The 26,308-nt window shown below is 37.7% G+C and overlaps 1 protein-coding gene across 1 annotated transcript; it reads left to right on the top strand.

The window, feature by feature from the left end:
• Positions 1-2,421: 2,421 nt before the first annotated feature.
• Positions 2,422-26,308, top strand: elovl5 (ELOVL fatty acid elongase 5). The gene is made up of 8 exons (XM_056260150.1): positions 2,422-2,854; positions 3,985-4,049; positions 9,738-9,925; positions 15,063-15,140; positions 21,882-22,053; positions 23,443-23,567; positions 25,372-25,506; positions 25,585-26,308. Exons 2-8 carry the CDS (start codon positions 3,992-3,994, stop codon positions 25,702-25,704), a joined length of 876 nt encoding a protein of 291 aa, XP_056116125.1. The 5' UTR covers positions 2,422-2,854; positions 3,985-3,991; the 3' UTR covers positions 25,705-26,308.

Genomic DNA, 26,308 nt, shown 5'->3' with positions numbered 1-26,308 from the left:
TCCTATTTATATATATATAAAAAGCTCCTTTGCATGAGAGCGAAAGACCAAGTATGTGACCGCAGTCCAGAAAAATTCTACAACTTCTATTTAAACTAGCATGTGTTGATTGCCGAGGTCAGCCAAAGGTTTGTTGAATTTGTAAATAGAAGATTTTTTATTATTCGCAAATTATTTTAATAGCTTAAACAGATCCATGATGCAATTGTACCCGAATGTGTACATATTTCACTCCGGTCTGAGTGTGTGAGAGATTATGTATATGTAGCAAACACTAAATTGTAAATTAGTAATATTTTCATTGTCGAAGTGTAAATACTTGTACTTCATCATCAGGCATTAACAAGTGTACTTTCGTTCTTTTTTCTTTTATTTTTATTTTTATGGATGAAACTGTTGATTCTTCTTCTTTTACTAAACGCATGTAGGAGTTTAAATGCAGACGAGCATAGAAGTGTGCAGTACATTGTGTTTTTCACTAACAAATCATGTTGAATAATTGTATTGTTTGAAGGACCGCTACATTTATATCATAGCTGAGGTTTTGCGGTTGTGTTAAGCAGTCTCCACCACTAGAGGGCGCAGAGGCTCTTTTTTTTAATACAATAATGGATAAATGAATTAGATTATCATTATTCTGTAGTTTGTTAGCTTTAACATCTGTATATGGCTAGAAATAAAGTGATTCCTGTACATATTTCAGCTTATTGAGTGGCCAACAATGCCTTTTCTAGACCTATCATTCAAGCTTTGTGTCTGCAATGCATTAAATCATTAGTAGTCGCTGACAGTGTCTGCCAGCTATTGATGCCATGGAAGCAATAAAAGCTTAACACACAGTATAAATTAGATATATTAAGACTTTTGCTGTGCAACTTCTCAATGAACTGATTAAACATTGTGTAAAACACTGTGTGTACTGATGTCGGCTTCATTTACAGTTTCACAAGCATTGCAATAGCCAGTAACTTCACACTATTCTTGCATTTCTGTAAAATGCATCTGGCTCTAATAATCTTTGTACAAACGGGCCTGACGGAAGGCTGTATTATATAAGCTCTCTTAATAACGTGAGTATTGGCTGTTGTAGATTGTGTGAAATATGAATAACGTTTGCATGTGATACTTGAAGTCCTCATTGTTGTGTTTATCAGGATATCATTATATTCTCTGGAGCTAGAGAGCAATAAATAAGAGTAAAAGCACTTTACTTAGCCAATGTTCGAGGTTTACATAATCGCACATCGCCACCTAAACTAAGACGACAACTGCAGGATAACCCAGTTTCTACTAAATAGGCTACATAACAGTTAGTTTTTTGGCTTTTAGTATGAATATGTTCGTCTTACTGTTGTCTATACACTAGTTTGTTCAAAAATCATATTTAGAAGATTTATTCTGAATTTAGTCTCACTTTCTGCCACTATGGATCAGTGATATTGATGACATCACTCTGCACTTCAGCTTCTCATTAGATTTTCTGCCCAATCAAATGCTCTCTAGAATCTGGAGCTCCGCCCCCTACATTATAAACACACACTGAAGCTGAAATCAGTCACTTATTCACATATTTACTATATTCTACATGGTGAATATCATATAGTGCACTATAAAGGGGATAGGGAACGATTCATATGCTTTCCATTGGGGCGTATGAAGTCTGGTTTAACGTTAGTGGAAGACACGTCACACAGAGCGGATCATGTGATCGAGTCGACGCAGATCAGAAAACATCGGATCATTTGAATTCTGCACAGAATCCTGTATTATAACTAAAACTGCGGCTTTAACGAACTCAACAGCTCTGGAACTGTGATATAAACTAAACGCTATTGGCTGTTTAAAAAAGGGGAGGAGCTGTTCGATATGCCCCGCCCCTTTTCCTGTTTCAGTGGAAATGACGTCAACACATGCTGTCAGTTTCAAGGCACTTCAGTGGGACTTTAAGTGGATGTTTAAAATATTATATGCTAAATAATAGGATTTTGTATCACTGCATCGTAAAGAATCAGCACGCTGAACTATGGCCAGATAAACCAGAGATCACTTGTATGACCGTCATTTTTTACTGACATTTTTGTTCAACAATATTCCACATAAACATTCACAAGAGCTTGGGGGAAATTACAATATCTATTTAAAGATAATAATTATTAACCAAAGCTTTAAAACAAAAAGTGACATGCTTGTTGTGTGGGCAACGTGAGCACTTTTGGTGGAATCTGTGACACTTTCGCTGTGATTGTTCCCTTCAACATGGACCACGTGATGCGCTCGGTGCATGAGAGCAGCGCTGTGATTGGCCAGATCTGTTTCCACGTGAGAGCAGCGCTATGATTGGTCCGTTCTTACTTCAGATGAATGGGGTGACTTCAGTTCCTGCAACAGTTCACGCCTTGCAAAAAAATAAAAATTCTTAAAACACGCTGTCAGAACGTGCGCTTTTCTCTTAGAACGCCGTAATGGAATTCAGAACTGATACATTTACGTTCTTAATCCAGTTGAAACACAAGTGACGACATTTCGAATGTGAATACGTCACCACTCGAAAAGTTTGTTTTCCTGATATTTTAACCTGTTTCTACACGTACCGAGCACACGCTGTTGTTGTTGTTCTCGGAAGAAAGCGTTCCTGAACTCTTAAATATGCAGATAAAGTGAAGTGCGCGCAGACTTTGCCCTCGCGCGTCAGTATAAGAGCGCGTTCCGTTACACGCATCAGTTTTAAGGCGGTCTACAGACACTCATGACGCTCTTTACTTCCCGAGGTCTTTCCACGCGTTTACACTGACGACACCACCCGCACAGCACTGAGCCCTGAAGATAACATACCCAATATCCGAGAAGACTAAAGGTAAGATTCATAACGCTAAAGAGATTTAAACACACAAATGCCATCTGAAAGTGCGCGTTCTGGGGCCGAATGATGCGCGTGACCTCGCGAACGCGGAAGAGTCGAGCATCATAATGACTTTATTAAAGATTAAAAGCGCTATGATTTAATGATGTCAGGTGAAGCCGATCTTTAGTTGATCTCATGAGGAAGACTTTGATTCACGGTTTTGAATGCTCTTGAAATGTGTGTCAGTTTTAGATCATATGTTGTATAAAAGCAACACGCGAATCAGTGACAGCAGTCCTGCCGTGTGACATGCCTATAATTCATCACGTTTTAACTTAATATAATGTCATTTCATTTGAAAGCAATCATTGTGTATTGCTTTCTGAGTGTATTATATCTCCAAATTGCAATCATAGTCATAATGCACAAGTAAAAATGAAAACTTCATAATTAATGCGTGGTAATACTGACAGTTTGGCATCATGAGATTTATTGTTACCATTTTATACATCATAATATTTTAATGAAAACCTTTCAAGAACCCTAAAATCAAAAGAAAGAAAATTAAACCATTTGTTGGACCATTCGCCTACTTTTTGTTTTTAACATTGGCAATATCCTTCCTCTTATGTACAGTAGGCTGTGAAATGTAGCATAATCTCTTCTATATTTTAAATAAATAGTGTGTCTGAGCCGTTATACACTTTCTGTGTGGGTTTGAGCCTTTTGTGTTTTGTAAAGAGCTCTTGTATCCGTGGTAGAAAAGCTTTTTCTTGCAAGTCCTCGTCTGCACATCTGATGGCAACACCACGCTCGAGTGAAAATGCCTGATGTAAATCTGCGTTCCTCTACGCTCGTGTCTTCTCATGGTTAGTCCTGCTGGGAAAGTGTTTCTGGATTCAGGATCTTTCTACGCACCATTTCTTGACCTTTACTGAGCGACAAACAAGCGAATAAAGAGAATTAAACGTGATGGATGGTAGTCCTTGCTGTAGGCGGCCATTTTTATTGCTGTAATCAATAAGTGTTCCAACAAGGATTTATTAAGTTAACTTCAATTGACTTTTAACGAGTTTTATTATGTTCACGGACGTCGTGAATGCGTGTGTGAAATATAATCTTCATATGATTTTGTCTCGAAGGTTGAAGATGGAGGCCATTAACCACAGAGTTAACTCTTACATCGAGTCTTGGATGGGACCCCGGGGTAAGACCAATAATACTAACTCGCTTTTCTTTATGATGTGTTCCTGAATCCTACAAACAGAACATATTACAACTTTATTTTAATAGCTTAAATTAGTGCACGCTGATGATTTTAATAATGTCTCACACAGCCAAGCAAGTGGTTCTAATGGGTTTCAAATAAACTTTGACAAATCCAATGATTGTTTTAACCTAAAAGTGCTCATTGTATCATCAACCCAGTATCTTGTAAACTTGTGTTCCAGACTGAGAATAATAATTAGTAAAACGCCACAACTCTGCCTCTCAATTATTGGAAACTGTATGAATCAATCAGAATGGAAACAATTATAGTGTGTTTCCAAAAAAGCGTGTTTCCATTTATAAAGGTAATTGCGACCTTTTATCAGAATTGCAATTGCGAGTTTTTTTACTGTAAGTCCGAATGATGAGATATCAACTAGCAATTGTGTGAGAAAAAAAAAACAGAAATTGTGAGATGAATATTGAAAAAGTCTAAATTACTTTTATTTTCTGGAGAAGAAACAGGCTGCCATAGCAGTCGGTGCGACGCCAGGGACAATGGGATTTGTGGGAAAATCAACATTATAAAATTCTGATTCCCCGCCAGCATCTTTGTTTTTTTAAGCATAATTTTTGACATTTTCACAACACTTTCATGGCCCACAGTGTATTTTGTTGTATGAATATCTGAAAATACAATACATATATATATATATATATATATATATGCATACAGTAGTCAACATTTGAAGTGGATCAAAAAAGTTAATCAAAGTTGTCCTAACCCAAGAACGGGTGTTGTTTAAAGTTAATGCATAACTTTGATGAAAGGTTTTGATCCACTTCAAATGTTGACTACTGTGTGTATATATATATACATTTATTTTTTTATCTACACTTGAATGTGTATAAGTGTCATAAAACAGCTGAGAAAAGTGTGTTTTTGTCCCGGATTGGATTCAGAACGATGATCAAAACACAGATCGAGTCCATCGACGCCTTTAAAGCTCCACAGTCCTGAAGCTCGTCCTGGGATCACATCTCAGTCACAAACATTAGATCACATCTCGTTCAGAAACATTAGATCACATCTCGTTCAGAAACATTAGATCACATCTCAGTCACAGACATTAGATCACATCTCAGTCACAAACATTAGATCACATCTCGTTCAGAAACATTAGATCACATCTCAGTCACAAACATTAGATCACATCTCAGTCACAGACATTAGATCACATCTCAGTCACAAACATTAGATCACATCTCGTTCAGAAACATTAGATCACATCTCAGTCACAAACATTAGATCACATCTCAGTCACAAACATTAGATCACATCTCAGTCACAAACATTAGATCACATCTCAGTCACAGACATTAGATCACATCTCAGTCACAGACATTAGATCACATCTCAGTCACAGACATTAGATCACATCTCGTTCAGAAACATTAGATCACATCTCAGTCACAAACATTAGATCACATCTCGTTCAGAAACATTAGATCACATCTCAGTCACAAACATTAGATCACATCTCAGTCACAAACATTAGATCACATCTCAGTCACAAACATTAGATCACATCTCAGTCACAGACATTAGATCACATCTCAGTCACAGACATTAGATCACATCTCAGTCACAGACATTAGATCACATCTCAGTCACAAACATTAGATCACATCTCAGTCACAGACATTAGATCACATCTCAGTCACAAACATTAGATCACATCTCAGTCACAAACATTAGATCACATCTCAGTCACAAACATTAGATCACATCTCAGTCACAAACATTAGATCACATCTCAGTCACAGACATTAGATCACATCTCAGTCACAGACATTAGATCACATCTCAGTCACAGACATTAGATCACATCTCAGTCACAGACATTAGATCACATCTCAGTCACAGACATTAGATCACATCTCAGTCACAGACATTAGATCACATCTCAGTCACAGACATTAGATCACATCTCAGTCACAAACATTAGATCACATCTCAGTCACAAACATTAGATCACATCTCAGTCACAAACATTAGATCACATCTCAGTCACAGACATTAGATCACATCTCAGTCACAAACATTAGATCACATCTCAGTCACAGACATTAGATCACATCTCAGTCACAGACATTAGATCACATCTCAGTCACAAACATTAGATCACATCTCAGTCACAAACATTAGATCACATCTCAGTCACAAACATTAGATCACATCTCAGTCACAGACATTAGATCACATCTCAGTCACAGACATTAGATCACATCTCAGTCACAGACATTAGATCACATCTCAGTCACAGACATTAGATCACATCTCAGTCAGAAACATTAGATCACATCTCAGTCACAGACATTAGATCACATCTCAGTCACAGACATTAGATCACATCTCAGTCACAAACATTAGATCACATCTCAGTCACAGACATTAGATCACATCTCAGTCACAGACATTAGATCACATCTCAGTCACAGACATTAGATCACATCTCAGTCACAGACATTAGATCACATCTCAGTCACAGACATTAGATCACATCTCAGTCACAAACATTAGATCACATCTCAGTCACAAACATTAGATCACATCTCAGTCACAGACATTAGATCACATCACAGTCACAGACATTAGATCACATCTCAGTCACAGACATTAGATCACATCTCAGTCACAGACATTAGATCACATCTCAGTCACAGACATTAGATCACATCTCAGTCACAGACATTAGATCACATCTCAGTCACAAACATTAGATCACATCTCAGTCACAAACATTAGATCACATCTCAGTCACAAACATTAGATCACATCTCAGTCACAAACATTAGATCACATCTCAGTCACAGACATTAGATCACATCTCAGTCACAGACATTAGATCACATCTCAGTCACAGACATTAGATCACATCTCAGTCACAGACATTAGATCACATCTCAGTCACAGACATTAGATCACATCTCAGTCACAAACATTAGATCACATCTCAGTCACAGACATTAGATCACATCTCAGTCACAGACATTAGATCACATCTCAGTCACAGACATTAGATCACATCTCAGTCACAGACATTAGATCACATCTCAGTCACAGACATTAGATCACATCTCAGTCACAGACATTAGATCACATCTCAGTCACAGACATTAGATCACATCTCAGTCACAGACATTAGATCACATCTCAGTCACAGACATTAGATCACATCTCAGTCACAGACATTAGATCACATCTCAGTCACAGACATTAGATCACATCTCAGTCACAGACATTAGATCACATCTCAGTCACAAACATTAGATCACATCTCAGTCACAGACATTAGATCACATCTCAGTCACAGACATTAGATCACATCTCAGTCACAGACATTAGATCACATCTCAGTCACAGACATTAGATCACATCTCAGTCACAGACATTAGATCACATCTCAGTCACAAACATTAGATCACATCTCAGTCACAAACATTAGATCACATCTCAGTCACAAACATTAGATCACATCTCATTCAGAAACATTAGATCACATCTCAGTCACAAACATTGGATCACATCTCAGTCACAGACATTGGATCACATCTCAGTCACAGACATTGGATCACATCTCAGTCACAGACATTGGATCACATCTCAGTCACAGACATTAGATCACATCTCAGTCACAAACATTAGATCACATCACAGTCACAAACATTAGATCACATCTCAGTCACAGACATTAGATCACATCTCAGTCACAGACATTAGATCACATCTCAGTCACAGACATTAGATCACATCTCAGTCACAGACATTAGATCACATCTCAGTCACAGACATTAGATCACATCTCAGTCACAGACATTAGATCACATCTCAGTCACAGACATTAGATCACATCTCAGTCACAGACATTAGATCACATCTCAGTCACAGACATTAGATCACATCTCAGTCACAGACATTAGATCACATCTCAGTCACAGACATTAGATCACATCTCAGTCACAGACATTAGATCACATCTCAGTCACAGACATTAGATCACATCTCAGTCACAGACATTAGATCACATCTCAGTCACAGACATTAGATCACATCTCAGTCACAGACATTAGATCACATCTCAGTCACAGACATTAGATCACATCTCAGTCACAGACATTAGATCACATCTCAGTCACAGACATTAGATCACATCTCAGTCACAGACATTAGATCACATCTCAGTCACAGACATTAGATCACATCTCAGTCACAGACATTAGATCACATCTCAGTCACAGACATTAGATCACATCTCAGTCACAGACATTAGATCACATCTCAGTCACAGACATTAGATCACATCTCAGTCACAGACATTAGATCACATCTCAGTCACAGACATTAGATCACATCTCAGTCACAGACATTAGATCACATCTCAGTCACAGACATTAGATCACATCTCAGTCACAAACATTAGGCAGTTTATAATTTATATGCTGTTGAATTTGTGATCACATTATTTGACATGTGCGTACGCAATGCTGTTATCGCTCGCTCAAGAAACACTTCTGCTTATCAATGTTGAAAACCGTTGTGCTGCTTCATATTTGTGTGGAAAATGTGACCCTTTTTCAAGATTTTTTGATAAATCAAAAGTTCAAACAAGCAGCTTTTATTTAAACGTTTCCCCGCTAGTGTTTTAAAAATAGGTGGCGTTTTTGGCCATTTTCACAAAAATGGCATCGCCCTCGGAATATTTTGTTGTATGAATATTAGATATGCTGTTGATCGCATCAAGCCTAGTTCACACTACATGATTTTAAGCCCGATTTAAGCCCGATTTGCAAATCGTTGAGCTCGCCGACAGGTCAGGGTGTTATGGCGTGCAAATCGCGGGGGATTAGTGGGCGATGAACGCTCGCCAATCTGTTAGTGAAAGAGCCAACAACGCATCAAAGACGCTCGCAGACGCGTCGCCGAGCCCAGAAAACTATCTAGCATGCTAGAGATCCAGAGCTGTCGCACGACTCAACCTCACGTGATGTCATGAGCTACAGCCAATCAGAGCAAGGCATGGGTTGAGGTCACCGGGTAAATACTTATTTTTTCTTTTTTGGGTTTTTTTTCTCAGGGCAAATCATCGCGCAAACAGTTTGCAGCACTAGTTTCTATCTGACGTCCATATTCGCGTGTTGTGTTCTTCTTCGTCTTCTTCGCTGGGTATTGGCAGGGCTTTGGTATTGGCGCGCGTGCTGTTTCGCGTCATTTCCGGTTCGTTTTATTGCGTGATTTTTCGTGACAAAACGTGGTTTGCAGACAAGATTGAATCGTTGGGTGACAGAGTTGTTGTCAACTCGTGTAGTGCGTTACCCCCTGTTGCGGATCAATCACGTTGTGTCGTGTGGTGTGAACTAGCTCAACAACTTAAACACTCCTGATTTCACAGAGAGCAAGTCATGTAGTGTGAACCGCACAGTTCAGCCCGACGTTTTAAAATCATGTAGTGTGAACTAGGCTTTATTTGCATCTGCTTCCATATGCCATCGCTCGTTTCTGCTTCTTCTTCTCCTGTGTTTTGATCAGGAGATTCTGCACTCTTTCAGTAGATGTGTAACAGCGCCCCCTACTGTATAACAGTGAGAACACGGATTGAGGATTCTTGTGCTCTCTCATTCTCAGATCCTCGGGTTAAAGGATGGCTTCTGCTGGAAAACTACATCCCCACGATTATCTTCACGGCTCTGTACCTTCTGATTGTGTGGATGGGGCCGAAATACATGAAGAACCGAAAGCCGTACTCGTGCAGAGCTGTGCTGGTGCCGTATAACCTGGGCCTGACGCTGCTGTCGCTCTACATGTTCTACGAGGTGCGTTCCCAATCAACAACACACGCTTTACACGAAGCCGTCACATCATGAGCGATCACATTTGACATGCAGTCAAACCAAAAACGATTCAGACACCAGATATAATGTTTGATAGTGTTTTACTAGTGTGTGCAGGACACTACAGTCATTTATGTAAGTGAGGAGAACAAAATAAAGTAAACTGTGACATATTATACCCAGATATTCTTCATACAGTGACTACCAGTGACATTTATACACATTTGGGAGCAAAAATGATTCCTCCACTTTGAGCTGATCATGTTTTGCTGAAGTGTGTTTTCTGTAATTGCTAATGCTCTTTTTACACACAGACTGAACAACATGAAGCATTGCTTGGTCACTGGTTGAGCTAAACTGGTATTATCTAATTGTGTAGTTAAATTTAACAGCTGACAGATATTCAACATAATTCATGTGTGAGAGTCTAACAGAAGGACGGATGAAACCAGTGAAACATCAACTGGGTTCTGCTCATATTGTATTACCATTTTCTAAACTATAGCGATTAAACTGAGATAATGTGAGAAATGTTGAAGGTGTCTGAATACATTTTGGTTTGACTATATTTTAAAGAACATTTGGACCCCATTAACTTTCACTGTATGAGCCATAAGAACAACAATACATTTTTTGAAATATCCTCTTTGGTGTTCATAGAAGAAAGTAAGTCATACAGGTTGTGTCAACGACGTCAATTGAGACTAAAAACTACACCAGAAAAACTACAACGAGGGTCATTTCGGTCCAGATTATTTTATGAATCTGTCAGTCCGTAGCTGATATTTCACATTTTCATGCAACGGTAAAAAAAAAATGTCTTGTTTAAAATCTAAAATCAGAAATGGGGCAGAAAAAGAAAATATGAGTGCTTTGACACAAAAATACGTAATTTCCTCTCAATACGCACAATATTATAAACTCATTTCAAGTTTTCCCCTTGAATGATTCTCCTTGAAGGAATAGGACAAAATTAAAAACTCAATATTAAAGAAAAACTATAATAGCATCTCAATCATAGGCGTCATTTACGGGGGGGACGGGTGGGACATGTCCCCACCACTTTTTGCCAGGGTCGATATTGTCCCCACCACTTTTGAAACATCTCGCGTCACGGATGTAACAATACAAATAAAACATCTCCAGTTAACTAGCAGCATTCGTTTCATTCATTTGTTAAATAAGACGCGATCTAGCGCTGAAATGTGTTGTCTTCACTCGGACGCGCGCTTCAATCCGTTGCAGAGATTCTATTCGTTCCAGAGAAATCACAATTCAAAATGCACACAAACGTGTCCCTGCTTCTCTGGGTTCTAATCCGCACTCGTATAGTTTTTTTTTTCCCTCATCAAAACCGATAATGTTTATCAGTGATAAAGTATATCAAGATTCTTGATATACAACCACTGATAAACATTATCGGTTTTGATGAGGGGAAAAAACTATACCGAGTGCGGACTAGAACCCTCAACCCCCGACACGCTTGGCAAAAATTCTGCCACTGGACTATCACAATACATATGCAACGCAGGCGGATCTATGTATTTATTCACGTAAAAATTCTCGATTCTGACAACATTATATTAGATCTCATTTTACGACCAATTAAACCCAAAGTACCATCACATTTTTGGTCGGACATCATACATTTTTATTTATTTCAATCAGTAAGCTACAGGACATCGTCTTTCAAACCATGACCTGCGCGAAAGAGAAAAAAGAATGAATGCGTCATTGTACCCAGCACTTTTGAAAATGCCCTTCCGAATGCGTCTCTGTCCCCACCACATTTCAAACCAAACTGACGCCCATGATCTCAATGATACTAAAATAAAACTAGCTTGTCCTGCTAACTCGTTTTTATTTTAAATGAGTTCATCATCCTTCTGTTCGGGAGTGCTTTCCAATGCCCACACTCCTGAAAGCTCCCATTTCCATTGATTTTATGCTGTAATAGATGTTACACAATCGAGATATTTGATTGTGCTCCGGACCTTTAAGGACATGCACTTTGATACTGATGATTTGACTTTTTGGGAACGGAGCAGGTTTGATAAGTCTCGGTCCGTGTGCACCTGAAAGTTCAGAGTCCTGTCTTGCCTCATTCGCTCTCTCCACGCCGTCTGCATTGCAAAACTGACACGCTGTCTGGCTTCCCAAATGAGCTCACAGATACATCAGATACCAGTTCTCTTATATCACAGTCATCGATGACCTTAAAGCTGTTTTACTGCAGCATCATTAGAGAAAGAACTAAAGCTCTCGGCCCGTGTCTTAAAGGGACAGTTCGCCAAAAATAAAAGTCGTTTACTCGCCATCATTTCACTCCAAACCCATACATTTGGCATTTTTTAAATTATTTTATAATTTAAAATTAAATTAAGTTGAATTGGCCAATGTGTTGGAAGCGGGACTTTTATTTTGCCGGGCGGCGCTGAGAAGAGAACGGCAGCGCTCCTTCACATTCTCCGTCTCTTCATTAGTTTACGATCTCTGTCAGTCAGTCATACCTCTAATACTTTTTATTAGACAGAACTGGTAAACAAAGAAAGTAAATGGTATGCGAAAAAGTAAAGCGTTTGCTTTTATATGATTTTTATAAGTGGCCGACGTGTTGGAAGAGGGACTTTTATTTTGAACAAATTTACATTACAAATCGGAGGCCCGTTTTATTATCTTTGTTTTACTTTATTATATTTAACAAAGTCATCTCATATTTCGCTCTTAATAGTCTATCTATAAATGCAGTCTATCTACCACTATTTGCATTCATTATATCTATTCCATCTATGATTTTTTTTAAATACATTTTTTATATACAGGTGAAACTCGAAAAATTAGAATATCGTGCAAAAGTTTAGTAATTCAACTTAAAAGGTGAAACTAATATATTATATAGACTCATTAAATGCAAAGTGAGATATTTCAAGCCTTTATTTGTTATAATTGTAATGATTATGGCTTACAGCTTATGAAAACCCCAAATTCAGAATTAGAATATTGTGAAAAGGTTTTCATAAGCTGTAAGCCATAATCATCACAATTATAACAAATAAAGGCTTGAAATATCTCACTTTGCATGTAATGAGTCTATATAATATATTAGTTTCACCTTTTAAGTTGAATTACTGAACTTTTGCAGGATATTCTAATTTTTCGAGTTTCACCTGTATTTTTATTATTTATTATTAGTCAAACGATTTAAAACGGCAGATTTATTCGGTGACAAAGCAATCAGTTTGAATAAGTATAGCGATATCTTTGTCACAGTATCCTTTCAAGTTTCCACAGTCATTGCATCTGCTGCACTTTATTTGTACCATTTTGTTTTATTAGGTCATTTTTATTGATCTATTTACCTTTTTTTAGAATTTGAAAGATAATTAAAGATATTGTTTGATAAGTGAGATCTCGGATTGAAGTTCTTGAAAACCAAAATAGTAGTGCTTGAGAAGTTCCTGGAGTTTCATTGTACCGTATCTGTACGAACCCTGTAAATGCCCATTCCCCTCTGCGTATCCTGCTGTGTGTCGGGCCGTGGGAACGCCAGGGCGTCTATAAGTTATCAGATCGAATGAGAAATGAGGCGAGTCGGAGCTGGGACTGTGTTTAAGGACTTTAGAGAGAGGCATTTCAGTCTCTCTAACAGCAGAATCAACCCGTGACCCCGAGAAGCTCCAGGACAAAGCAATCAGGGCTATCCTGGGACAGTTTTATGTCCCCTGGATGTCCTTTAAAGAGGCTATTTTAATAGAGACGTCCTCCTCTGAACGCCGTCGCCCCCTGTAACATGAGGTCAGGCAATAATGAGAACATTTTCTGAGGTTTAGGAGGATTTATACTGTATACAGGGGACAGATGTGCAGCTTTCATTCGGCATTTGCTAAAAAAAACCTTTAGCAGAAAGAACAAGGACATTATTCAGAACGAGACAATGAACAATGACACATCAGAGGCTCATGGGAGATTTTACTGAGGTCTGCGGAGGTGAGAACAAGATCATGGAAGACGGTTTAAAAGACGGTACAAAAACGAAGTACTTTTGTTCCACTTTCTGTAGAAGTCGGCAGTAAATCTGTCAGTGTTACACCTGAGGCTCTGCATCTGCTCAGATCCTGAATATATATATATATATATATATATAAAAACCTACGTAAATAAGGATGACTCTTGTGAGTTTAGATCCATCTGATGGCTTGTTTGTTGAGTTTGAAGAAAGATTTTTGATCGATAGCAAGCATCAAATGCCATCGGTTTTCAGCATGAATAAAGTCATTATACTAACAGGGAACGTTCACACTAACGTTGTTTTAAGGTTCTCTCAGCGTTATGAACAAATGTTTTTCCAGTAATGCTAATAGAACGTGTGTTTAGAGTTATCTGGTCTTTAACTCTTTCCCCGCCAGCGTTTAAAAAAAAAAGAAGTTGTCAGCCATCATTTTCACAAAACGTTCATGACCCCAAAATATTTTGTTGTATTAGTATCTGAACATTAAATATATCAAAAGAAAGGACAAAAACAAAACGGGAAAAAAGCCAAACTATTCTAGTTTCATGCATTTTTTTTTTTTTTTTTTTTATCAACACTTGAATGTTAGTTTCATTTAAAAAAAAAAAAAAAAAAAATTCTGTTGAATGACTCCCTGTGGTGAAAATCCAGCTTTTAATGTTGTTTATGTGTCTATGTGGTGTTTTTAATACGCTTTAAGACACACCATGTGTAAGTTCATAAGTCGACAGCATTGCTGAGTATTTTCTGCTTAAAACTGCAGTGAACCAAAGACAGTCTCAAAAACACGGTTTGAAATCGCTGGTGTTTCTGACGTCACAAACGACCTTGTAACCAATCAGATCAACGTGTGATCGTCAACCAGTGGATCTCTGAGCTGAGGGAGTGAGTGGAGGCGGGGCTCATTTGCATATTCATAGAACCGCGCATACTAAATGAGGCAAGGGTGTCGAGTTACAGCAGAATGTTCTCGGAGCACATTGTGTGTTTTGTTAGTGTAAACTGATCCTCTCTGCTCCACAACTAATTCCACAAATGTGTTTCGTATTGTGAATCCTGATTAAAGTGGCGTTGAGTTTTTCATTTCCTCTGTTTTCCCTCTGTCTACAGCTGGTAATGTCAGTGTATCAAGGCGGATACAACTTCTTCTGCCAGGACACACACAGCGCAGGAGAGGCCGACACCAGGGTAACACAACTAACTGAGCTTCACATGCATGAGATCCCACAATTCAAAGATTCAACAGTGTTCGATATTATACAATGCAATACACACAAAAGAAATGATACATGCGATATTCTCCGTTCTGTTAGAGAATATCCCAACGGGACCCGAAGCCTCACAATCTTCCTCAGTCTGCACTTCTGAAACACAAAGCCACAAATGGGACTCCCTATGGTCTCGTGGACTTTTTTTATTATAATTTTTTTATTAAAAAGACATAGCTGCATACACAAAGTAATAGACCAATGACATATACACACAAGTACACATAGAGAGGAGAAAAAACAGCTAGATAAATTTACCTATATATACTATTATATTTATACAGATTGAGTTATAATTTTAATGAATGGGTTATTCCATTGTGATATAACATTTTTGATTATATCATATTTTTTTAGTGATTTAAAAAACAAAGTACAGTTATAATCTCCGTTCTCCAGTAGCTCTGTTCCCTGTGTTACCGTATTGTTAGGATTAGGAGTGATTCCCGAACACAGGTGTGGATCATCAGGTTGGACACCGCATGGAGTCGCCTCATGATCCACAGCGTTAGACTCGTTTAAAGATGTCCGAGAGCAAACGCTGGTCTGTGATATGATGGATTCACAGTTGTGGATTGGTCAGTGTCATTTTTCAAACATGTGACGGTGCTGGTCAGGCGAGGACAGGAGGATCTGTAGCAGCACACGCTTATTTATATTTACAAACCAAACGTAAAGGCTTTGAAAACCAAAGACAATACTTGACAAAGGAACTGAGGAAACCGAGGGCGTTACATGCAAAGGAAAATGAGGAACTAGCCCAGATACAGGTGAGCAAACCAGTTAACAGGTCAGGAGGAAACCAGTGGAACAAAGGACACAGGAACTCAATGTAGGAACGGGAATCAAAGCGTACACTTCAGCGTACTTTCAAAAATATTAGGGAAATATTATACTTCAAAAACATTAAATTCAGTTTGCACTTAGGTATATTATTTAAAAGAAATGAAATTAACCCCTTGACGCCTGAATTTATTTACAATCATATAAAAAAAAATATTATTTGTGTTTCTGGCTCCAAGCTGATGCTAAATTAAGTTGAGATTGTTAATTTGTCTATAGCATATAGAATAGAGTAAATTTAGGTATGATGCAAATTAGCGACAACAGGCATTTATGGTAAAAAAAAAATGACAAAATGGTAAAATTAATAAAACAGTGGTTTTAGTTAAAAATGTAGTATATGGCTTTTTTGAGCCAGAAATAATTTCATTATTTAAGTGTGTTCTGACAAGCATTTATGGTAAATTAAATATAATGATGCAGTTGCAATTGAAATTTTAAACTTAATACTGAATGAACCCCTAAAGTTAAAATTACAATCAAATACTTTGCATGTAATTTGACATTACAAAGTACACTTAAGTGGCCTTTTATTTCAATAATGTTATATTATCTGCACGCACACCAGTTCAGTGCACATTTAATACAATTCACAAGGCAAATTTCATGTTACGCTATTAAAAAAAGTAGGGCAGTGCAACGATTGGTAACACTTTACTTGAAGCATAAGACTGACAGGACACATGTTATGAATATGAAGGAGGGTTTATGCATGTTTATGACAACTGTCATTAAGTGTCATTCGCTCAATTATGACATTTTAATGCAAATATGACATTGTTTGTTATGACACCTTGACATATACCAATACATCATAACCTGTCAGTGTCTTTGTCATGACAACTTGACATTACCAAGACAACATAAATATGTCATAAACATGACATAGCAGATTAATTATCAAACTTAAGAAACCACTTAGCTTTATGGGTTAACATTACATTAAACTGTCAGGTGGCTGGTTTTGACATTGGCTTAATCACATCCAAAAATAGAATTTTGTGTTTACATAATAAATAGGGATGTCCCGATCAGGTTTTTTTGCCCTCGAGTCCGAGTCATTTGATTTTGAGTATCTACCGATACCGAGTCCCGATCCGATACTTATATAATACTTTAAAAAAGAATAAAGAAGAGAGAAAAAACAGATCCAGGATGTTCCTTATTTGTTATTTAATTCACCTTATTTTAACATTCAACAACTCTGTTAACAAGCAGAGCACTTCTGTGAGGCAGCTTGAACAATCAAGTAATAAATAACATAAAATCTTCACTTTTGGACTTTAGTGCAACAGTAAATATAGAAAAAGTCTAATATAAAAACAAATAGCACCTCAACTTAAAATACCCGGCAGGCATGTAAATAAAAAATAAAAATGTTTTAAAAGTGTATAAAAAAAATGAGTATATATATATATATATATATATATATATATATATATATATATATATATATATATATATATATATATATATATATATATATATATATTAGGGGTGTAACAGTTCAGAAAATTTGCGGTTTGATGCGATACAGCAAAAAGAAAGAAATGCCAGAGAAATGTCCTATTTATTAAAAGAAAAACTATTTTTAAATAAGTTTGAGTTTTCCTACATCTTGAAACTTTCAGGTTTATAAATGGGGGTAATCTTTGAAGGATGAACAAATAATGTTTTGGTAATCACACTAAAAATAACATTTAAATATATATTTATATAATATTTGAGTTTTGAAGTGCAACATTAAATCCATGTTCATTCACGGCACAATGTGTCTCCTGGTGTCCACGTCAGCGCTATTTGATCTAATAGCTGGGCGTCGGAACCATTGTATGAGTGGGACAAGACCCACCCACTTTTAAGACCAATGACATTGGACCCACTCACTTTTACCATCTCTAATTCATATGTCTGTTCGCTTTTCAGAGCGCCGTCAGTCAAATCCATTCCACTTGAGAAAAGCCCTACTCAATTTAACTCCATTTCTGCTGGATCATTATATTTGTCAACGAGCCGCAACTGACAAAAATAGCCGCCCGTTGTACCCTTCCTATTGCGTTATTGCATGTAATGACCAATAATAATCAATAAATGGCTAATGACGATGGTATCAGCGGGATAATCCACGAATAGTGCATTAAAATGCACCAAGTGGGCCGGAACTGTGTTCCAGCACCTCAGATAAATAAATAGATTCATTAATCTCAACTAATCTCGCTGGTCCCGAGCTGGGCCGACCGACCTCCCCTCCTCCCCGCTGAACGCGAGCGATTACAAATGCGTGAAATGCACTCTCGGTGGTTGAGCGCGGTAAAGTTAGTTTTAGGTTCGATATATTTCGGCCGACATTTGTTTTCCCTAGCCACTATTCTATCAATAGCAGGATTAGTTTTAACATTATGTAACCATTGTATATGGGCTCTATGCACGGCGGTATTTCCGGTGAAGGTCTAAGGATGCTGGATTACTTCCGCCGATCGTAGAGTCCAATGCTATACCGAGAATTTATATTGGTTTTTATACTCTATTGCTATACTAAAGAAACGTTAGTCACAAAAACAGACAAAACAGACACTCCTCATTTTGTTTATGCTTCTGTGTTTATTATATTAAATAAACATAACTATATATACAATTACAGCTAAACGTATTAAAGTTTCGTTTCAAAGACGAGAGGACAGTATATTTTGAAGACTCTGCCATAATCCCGTTTTCCTCCGCTTTAAATCTCCCCAACCGGAAACGCACGAGCATCCTTGCGTCAAACGCGGAAGTTATGCGTGCAGCCCATTGACATTAAATATTAGTTTAAAATCACCTACGTGCATTAATGCTGCATATTTATACCTGAGAATGCTTTGACGCGTTTGCACAGCGGCTGGGGCGGTATGGATTTTTTCTAACCGCGGTTGAAAAGCAAGATATTCCCGCGGTATAGCGGTAAACCGATTTAAACCCCCCCCCCCCCCCCCCCCCCCCCCCGCACTCACCAGAAGGCGTTTTTTCTAGACAGACTTTGTTAAATATTTTCACCTACATCCGAAAAAAAAAACAAGCACAATTTGAAAGAGTCCAATTTTCATTAAGCTGTAATTTGGCATGAACCAATCACTGAATAGATTTCCTTATTTAAGAATATTCTCAGATACATTCGCATTGAATTCATCATTTTCAGGAGAATTTATTATGATGTTGAACGAAATGAAAGATGAACACCTTTTCCAACATGTCTTAATTACAAAAATTATATTCCATATTTATGTTAACATAATATAATGTTATTTTTTATTTAATCTATGTCGATTATATGAAAAGTGAACACCATTAATAAGATAGGATCATAAGATGGGTCAGACATGATTTTGACCACTTTATTAAGTTTTGTTTTGTAGAAAGCCTTTCATTAAATTAAATTTCGTTTTGTATAAATTGTATCTTAATTTTAATCACCGTTTCAATAACTAATTGCCTGGAATTATACAAATATAGCAGACATATAATCAGGACGATGTGGAAGCGACGGTGCGATCTCTTGCGCGTGAACTGGAGCTCGTCTCATAAATGAACCGAAACTCGTGCGCCCATCAGAGACGGAGTTCACTGCTGATATTCTGAGGATACAACATAGCCAATAGGCTATACTAGGGACTTTAGCCTTTAGATATCTTTGCTGCATGCGCAGTCTCCTTTCTAGAACAGCCAAGAGCTTTCTAGCCTCGCGGCAGCAGCGCCTTGCATCGCTCATAGACCTTAAAACTGATAAAAAAATTAAAAACACGAAAATTGATCAAAAAACGTTGGTGCGGATGGTTGGCGGACAGATGATGCGTTTTGTGCTGCGGTTCTGTTGCGGATGAAATAATAATAGCCCATCCGCGCATCTCTAATACTAATGTAATGCTATGTGTCATGGAACATTGCGCTCCCCAACTCGCGAAAGGGATTTGCTCCATCTTTTGATAAGTTTTGTTTAGAAAACCTTGAATCCATGTAAGACACACTATCATTAGAAATAATCCATGTCATTAGAATCAATGAATCCATATCATTAGACACAACGTGCACACATGCAGGCCAAGGTTTTTTTTTTTTTTTTTTTTTTTTTTTTTTTTTTTTTTTGGTGACGCCGGTGACGAACTCAGACCCGCGGTTGGAGTCACGTGACCGCGGTATTGCGGTAATGCGGTAACCGTCCCAGCCCTACACAGCGCATGATGAGGGAACGTCTGCCAATTCCACAAACTGCGTTAAATGTATAGCCTGTAATTTGTATTATTTAAAATTACTTTTCAAAGTCCAAAGCTTGTAGAAGGTTCCTATTGACAATACTGACCTGGTAGCCTTGAGTAAATTAACTTGTTTAAGAAAATGATTAATAAAATATATAAATATCAGTTAAGCCTATGTTACTTTCTTCACTAACACAGAGGAAAATGAAAAGACTATCAGTCAAAGTTCAGCTTTAGGAGGGGAAGAAATAGGCCAGGATAAGGAGACTGAGAGAGAAGGTATTGATAAAATAATCTAATGCCCACTGACATGTTTTTAAAGCTATTTTTTATCCTTTTTTTTTGGCCTTCAAAAGTCTTAAATTGCATTTGTAGGTCAGAGAAATCAAAATGTTCTCGGAGGAGCATGCCCCCGAACCCCCCTAAATACCTCCCATGTTAATGCTCATGTCTGTGGGTGGGGCTGGGGAGGATAATGTGGCTTGGCGTGGCTACAGTGCCAGGGCTCAATTTCTGTCCCAGTGTCAAACAATTTTAACATGGTATCGTCATCATATCAGTGTAGATGGGCCACAATAATTTACTCCAGTAACATTTTCTGGGGGAGGACCCACCCACTTTTTTTTTTGCTTCCGACGCCCATGATCTAATAGAGATCTACGGTTAATAACAGAGAAATGTGAACGCTTCTCACTAGATCTCGCAGCGATGTTATTACTTCAGTGGCGAACTCAAATGTTTTCTTCCCTGGATCTCTCAGCACAGTGTGGCTTGATCTCGCGCTGCACAGATGTTGCTGGTCCGAACTGATAAATGGTCCGTGAAGCACAATATAATGAGAAGTGCAGTTTCGTTCCGCTTTCATTACGTTTGCCATTTGATGTTGCGCAGCGTTGTGGTGATCGCGCCAGCGCGGATTTTGTCTGCAGGAAAAATGGTCCAAGGAATCGTTCGGTTTGTATGCGTACCGAACCGGAAGCCTCGTACCGAAACGGTTCAATAATTACGAATACATGTACCGTTACACCCCTAATTTACATATCTCCGAGTCCTGATCGGGAGGTAACGTCCGATTCCGATCGAGTCTGAAACCACGTGATCGGGCCCGATTCCCTAATAATAAGTGTGTGTGTGTATAATTATTTTGTATATATAAATACACACACATGCATGTATATATTTAAGAAATTTGATATTTATATATAATATAACTTATATATATAGTATATTCATGCAAATATGTCTTAAATATATACATGCATGTGTGTGTATTTATATATACAAAATAATTATACACACTACACACACATTTATTATGTAAACACAAACTTCTATTTTTGGATGTGATTAATCGTTGCACTGCCCTAATGAAAAGCTTTCATTTTAACAGCATTGCACTATATATGTTTGATGTTAAGTGTATAGAGAGCAATAAAATGAATGTAACATAACCTTTAAGTGAAACTGAGAATCAATGATTTCTGAACGATTCCCTCTCATCATGACTGCTGTACATCTAATATTACATTTCTGTTAAATGCCTAGAGAAATGAGTTGATGTGTAAATGATTGTTTTATTCCCTCCTCAGATGATTCATGTACTCTGGTGGTATTACTTCTCCAAACTCATTGAGTTTATGGACACGTTCTTCTTCATCCTGAGGAAGAACAACCACCAGATCACGTTCCTGCACGTGTACCACCACGCCAGCATGCTCAACATCTGGTGGTTCGTCATGAACTGGGTGCCGTGTGGACACTGTGAGTTCCTCAGACGCTTATGCTGCATATTATATGCTGAATTATTCAGATGCATAAGAACAAACCCACACAGAACAGGCTAAAAGTGCTTGTCTTTAAATAACTGCTTGCATTATGTAACATACTATTTAAAGGGGTGTATTCACTCGATCTCTGGCATTAAAGGGATAGTTCACGCGAAAATGAAAATTAGCCTATGATTTAAAAAATGTCCTGGCTCTTCCAAGCTTTATAATGGCAGTGAATGGCCGTTTCTGTCCATAAACTTTTATGATGGACAGATGCACTTTTATGATGGACAGATGCACTTTTATGATGGACAGATGCACTTTTATGATGGACAGATGCACTTTTATGATGGATAGATGCACTTTTATGATGGACAGATGCACTTTTATGATGGATAGATGCACTTTTATGATGGATAGATGCACTTTTATGATGGACAGATGCACTTTTATGATGGACAGATGCACTTTTATGATGGATAGATGCACTTTTATGATGGATAGATGCACTTTTATGATGGATAGATGCACTTTTATGATGGATAGATGCACTTTTATGATGGATAGATGCACTTTATGGACTTCAAAACAGAAACAGCCATTCACTGCCATTATAAAGCTCAGAAGAGCCAGGGCATTTAAAAAAAAATATATAACTCTGATTGTGTTCGTCTGAAAGAAGAAAGTCATATACACCTAGGATGGCTTGAGGGCGAGTAAATCATGGGCTAATTTCCATTTTAAAGTGAACTACTCCTTCACTTCTTAGAATAGATTGTGGATACTGATCATTGATTGAAGTGCGTAGTGCTGGTTATTCATGCAAAAACGAGGTTGAACTCGCCTTGTGCCATATTTACAATGCAAATGTGGCACAGAAGCGGCTCTGAGGTGAACAAGAACATCAGCTTAGCAGAACAGAAAACAATAGGCAAGCGTAAACGTAGACGACAGAGGACAAGGCACAAACTCAAACTGAGGGCTCAAATACAACCACAAAAATGAGAAGTAAACCAGACAAAGACAACCATAGAAACGAGATCTCAGGAAACAGGAACTAAGAAACATGAAACTAACAGTGTGTTCACACTTCGCTTGGTCCGCAGTGGTGACAAATTGGGTCTTATTGGGACAAATAACTTTATTCTAGAGCTGCCATAAAGCCAAAACAATCTCTGTAACTTTAATTTCCTATTATCACTGTAAAGCCGCTTTGGAACAATCTACATTGATGAAATATAAATGAAGATGACTTGACTTGATTGAGCTGGCTATTAATGCAAAAACATGGTTGAAACCACCATTAGAATAAACCTGATGTGTTGAATGTGTTTGAAGGTAATGCATGAACTAATGCTGGTATTACTTGTCTCTTCATCAGCGTATTTCGGCGCCTCGTTTAACAGCTTCATCCATGTGCTGATGTACTCGTATTACGGGCTCTCCGCCGTGCCGGCCATCAGACCGTATCTGTGGTGGAAGAAGTACATCACTCAAGGCCAGCTGGCAAGTGCACGCTTCTCCTGCGTCTTCAGTACAGTAACTAGTGCTGTGCTGTAATGGCATGTGTGGGCACTGCTATTAGTCTAAGAGCTGAACCAATCACCTTCAAACAGAGGTTATAATACATGGGATACAAAGTTTCAGCTTGTTCAGAAAGTGACTTTGAGATATGTGTAACTGTTCACTAGTAAGATGTCCTAGTATGATTTTAAAGAAAAAATGCTTAAAAAATAAGGTAACACTTTACTTGAAGGGGTGTACATAAGACTGACATGACACCTTCATAACCATGACATGACATATGTCATGAATATGAAGTAGGGTTTATGCATGTTTATGACAACTGTCATTAAGTGTCTTTCGCTCAATAATGACATTTTGAATGCAAATATGACATTGTTTGAGATGTCTTTGTTATGACACCTTGACATAAACCATAACATCATAACCTGTCAGTGTCTTTGTCATGACAACTTGACATTAAATTAAGTTAAACTGTCATGTGGTTGGTTTTGACATTGGCTGTCATGAGGCCATTATAACTGTGTCATGAATATTTTTCGTGACCTCAACTACAGTGGTACACATTGAATTTGTCATTAAACAGTTATAATGGCTTCATGACAGCCAATGTCAAAACCAACCACATGACAGTTTAATGTAATGTTAACCCATAAAGCTAAGTGGTTTCTTAAGTTTGATAATTAATCTGCTATGTCATGTTTATGACAGGTTGTGTTGTCTTAGTAATGTCAAGTTGTCATGACAAAGACACTGACAGGTTATGATGTATTGGTTTATGTCAAGGTGTCATAACAAAGACATCTCAAACAATGTCATATTTGCATTAAAAATGTCATAATTGAGCGAATGACACTTAATGACAGTTGTCATAAACATGCATAAAACTTCCTTCATATTCATAACATGTGTCATGCTTATGAAGGTGTCATGTCAGTCTTATGCACACCCCTTCAAGTAAAGTGTTACCAAAAGTAATATAAATGGGTCAAGATGTATCAAAAATACAGCAATATTGTGAAATATTATTACACTTTATAACAGCTGTTTTCTATGTGAATATACGTTAAACGTGCAATTTATTCCTGTGATCAAAGCTGTATTTCCAGCATCATTACTCCAGTCTTCAGTGTCACATGATCCTTCAGAAATCACTCTAATATGATTTAATGCTCAAGAAACATTTATGATTATTATTATTAATGTTGAAAACGGTTTTGCTGCTTCAAATGTGTGCGAAAAAGTGACCTTTTTTTTTTTCAAGATTTTTTTGATAAATATAAAGTTCAAACGAGCAGCATTTATTTAACGCTTTCCTCGCTAGTTTTTTTGAAAGAAGTTGCCAGCGTTTTTGGCCATTTTCACACAATTGCCCTCAGAATATTTTGTTGTATGAATATCAGATATGCTGCTAAATGTTTATGATCGTGTCATTTTACATTATGCATATGATTACATATGCCATCGCTTGTTTCTGCTTCTCCTGTGTTTTGATCAGGAGATTTTGCCCTCTTTCAGTAGATGTGTAACAGCGCCCCCTGCCGTATAACAGTGAGAACACGTATAGCTGGGAAACTGCGTCAGTGGCGGGAGAGAGTTAAATTGGAAATGTCTTGCAACATTATGAATGTCTTTTGATCAATTTAATGCATCCTTGCTGAATAAAAGTAAAAGAAAAAACCCAAACTTTTGAACGGTAGTGTATAGATTATAATGAATTTAGACTGAATGCATGCAATCTTAGTTTAGCTACTCTAACCGATGACTGATGGCTGTTTTCCCTCAGGTCCAGTTCGTCCTGACCATGTTCCAGACATCTTGTGCTGTGGTTCGGCCATGTGGTTTCCCAATGGGCTGGCTGTATTTCCAAATCTCTTATTGCATGACTCTTATCTTACTCTTCTCAAACTTCTACATACAGGTAAACGAATTCTCATTTTGGCATAAAGAAAGAATATAATGGAGCGAAAGTAAAACGTTCCCTTTCTTTGCTCCACAGACCTATAAGAAACAAGCGGGATCTCGGAAGACCGATCACCCGAACGGATCAATAAACGGCCACACTAATGGCGTGACATCCAACGAGAAGGTTAAATACAGAAAGCCACGCGCAGAGTGACAGTCCCGCCACTGATATCAACGCAGTAGAAGAGCTACATGTACGTGTGTGTCATCTTACGCGCTAAAGCCATTTAATCCTTAAGAGACTCCTTACATGTTTGCACACTGCAACCTCATGTTATTCATATTGAATCCAAAAAAATAGGAAAAGAGAGATACAATTAGGGTCCAAGTTAGTACGTCTCAGGCGTCTAGAGTATTTTTGTTTTTCATATATTTTTCTTGAAATATAACCTTATTACTGTACTCATTTGCACTGGTGTTTTCACTAAACTTGTCTGTAGACATAGTTGACCAAATATACTGCGGTATGCCACACTTTTAGAGCTGAATACACACACACACACACACTTCTAGCCTATGCAATGTGTCTTTACAGTACAGACAGACGGTCAATAGATGATAATACGAAACAGTCAGGAGAAATTATGGAAGATAATCAGCTTTATTGACCGTTAATTGATTGTTTAGTGAATTACAGTAAGTTTACAAAAAAGAAACTGGACTGTTTATTTAATGTTAACACTGATTTAGCATAGTTTGTTGTTAGCGCTGTACTGGACAGGGGAATCTCATTAAAACATATCCATTTCATTCCAACT

This window comes from Rhinichthys klamathensis, unplaced genomic scaffold (assembly GCF_029890125.1).
Source record: "Rhinichthys klamathensis goyatoka isolate OS25496 unplaced genomic scaffold, OSU_Roscu_1.1 h1tg000174l_1, whole genome shotgun sequence".
Taxonomy (NCBI): domain Eukaryota; kingdom Metazoa; phylum Chordata; class Actinopteri; order Cypriniformes; family Leuciscidae; genus Rhinichthys; species Rhinichthys klamathensis.
This window is presented reverse-complemented; position numbering and strand designations above follow the sequence as displayed.

Excerpts from the sequence above, each read along its gene's own strand:
- elovl5 (XM_056260150.1), top strand. The coding sequence starts at position 3,992 with ATGGAGGCCATTAACCACAGAGTTAACTCTTACATCGAGTCTTGGATG. Across the intron at positions 9,926-15,062 it reads CGCTCTACATGTTCTACGAG|CTGGTAATGTCAGTGTATCA; the intron begins GTGCGTTCCCAA and ends CTCTGTCTACAG. Across the intron at positions 23,568-25,371 it reads ACATCACTCAAGGCCAGCTG|GTCCAGTTCGTCCTGACCAT; the intron begins GCAAGTGCACGC and ends GTTTTCCCTCAG.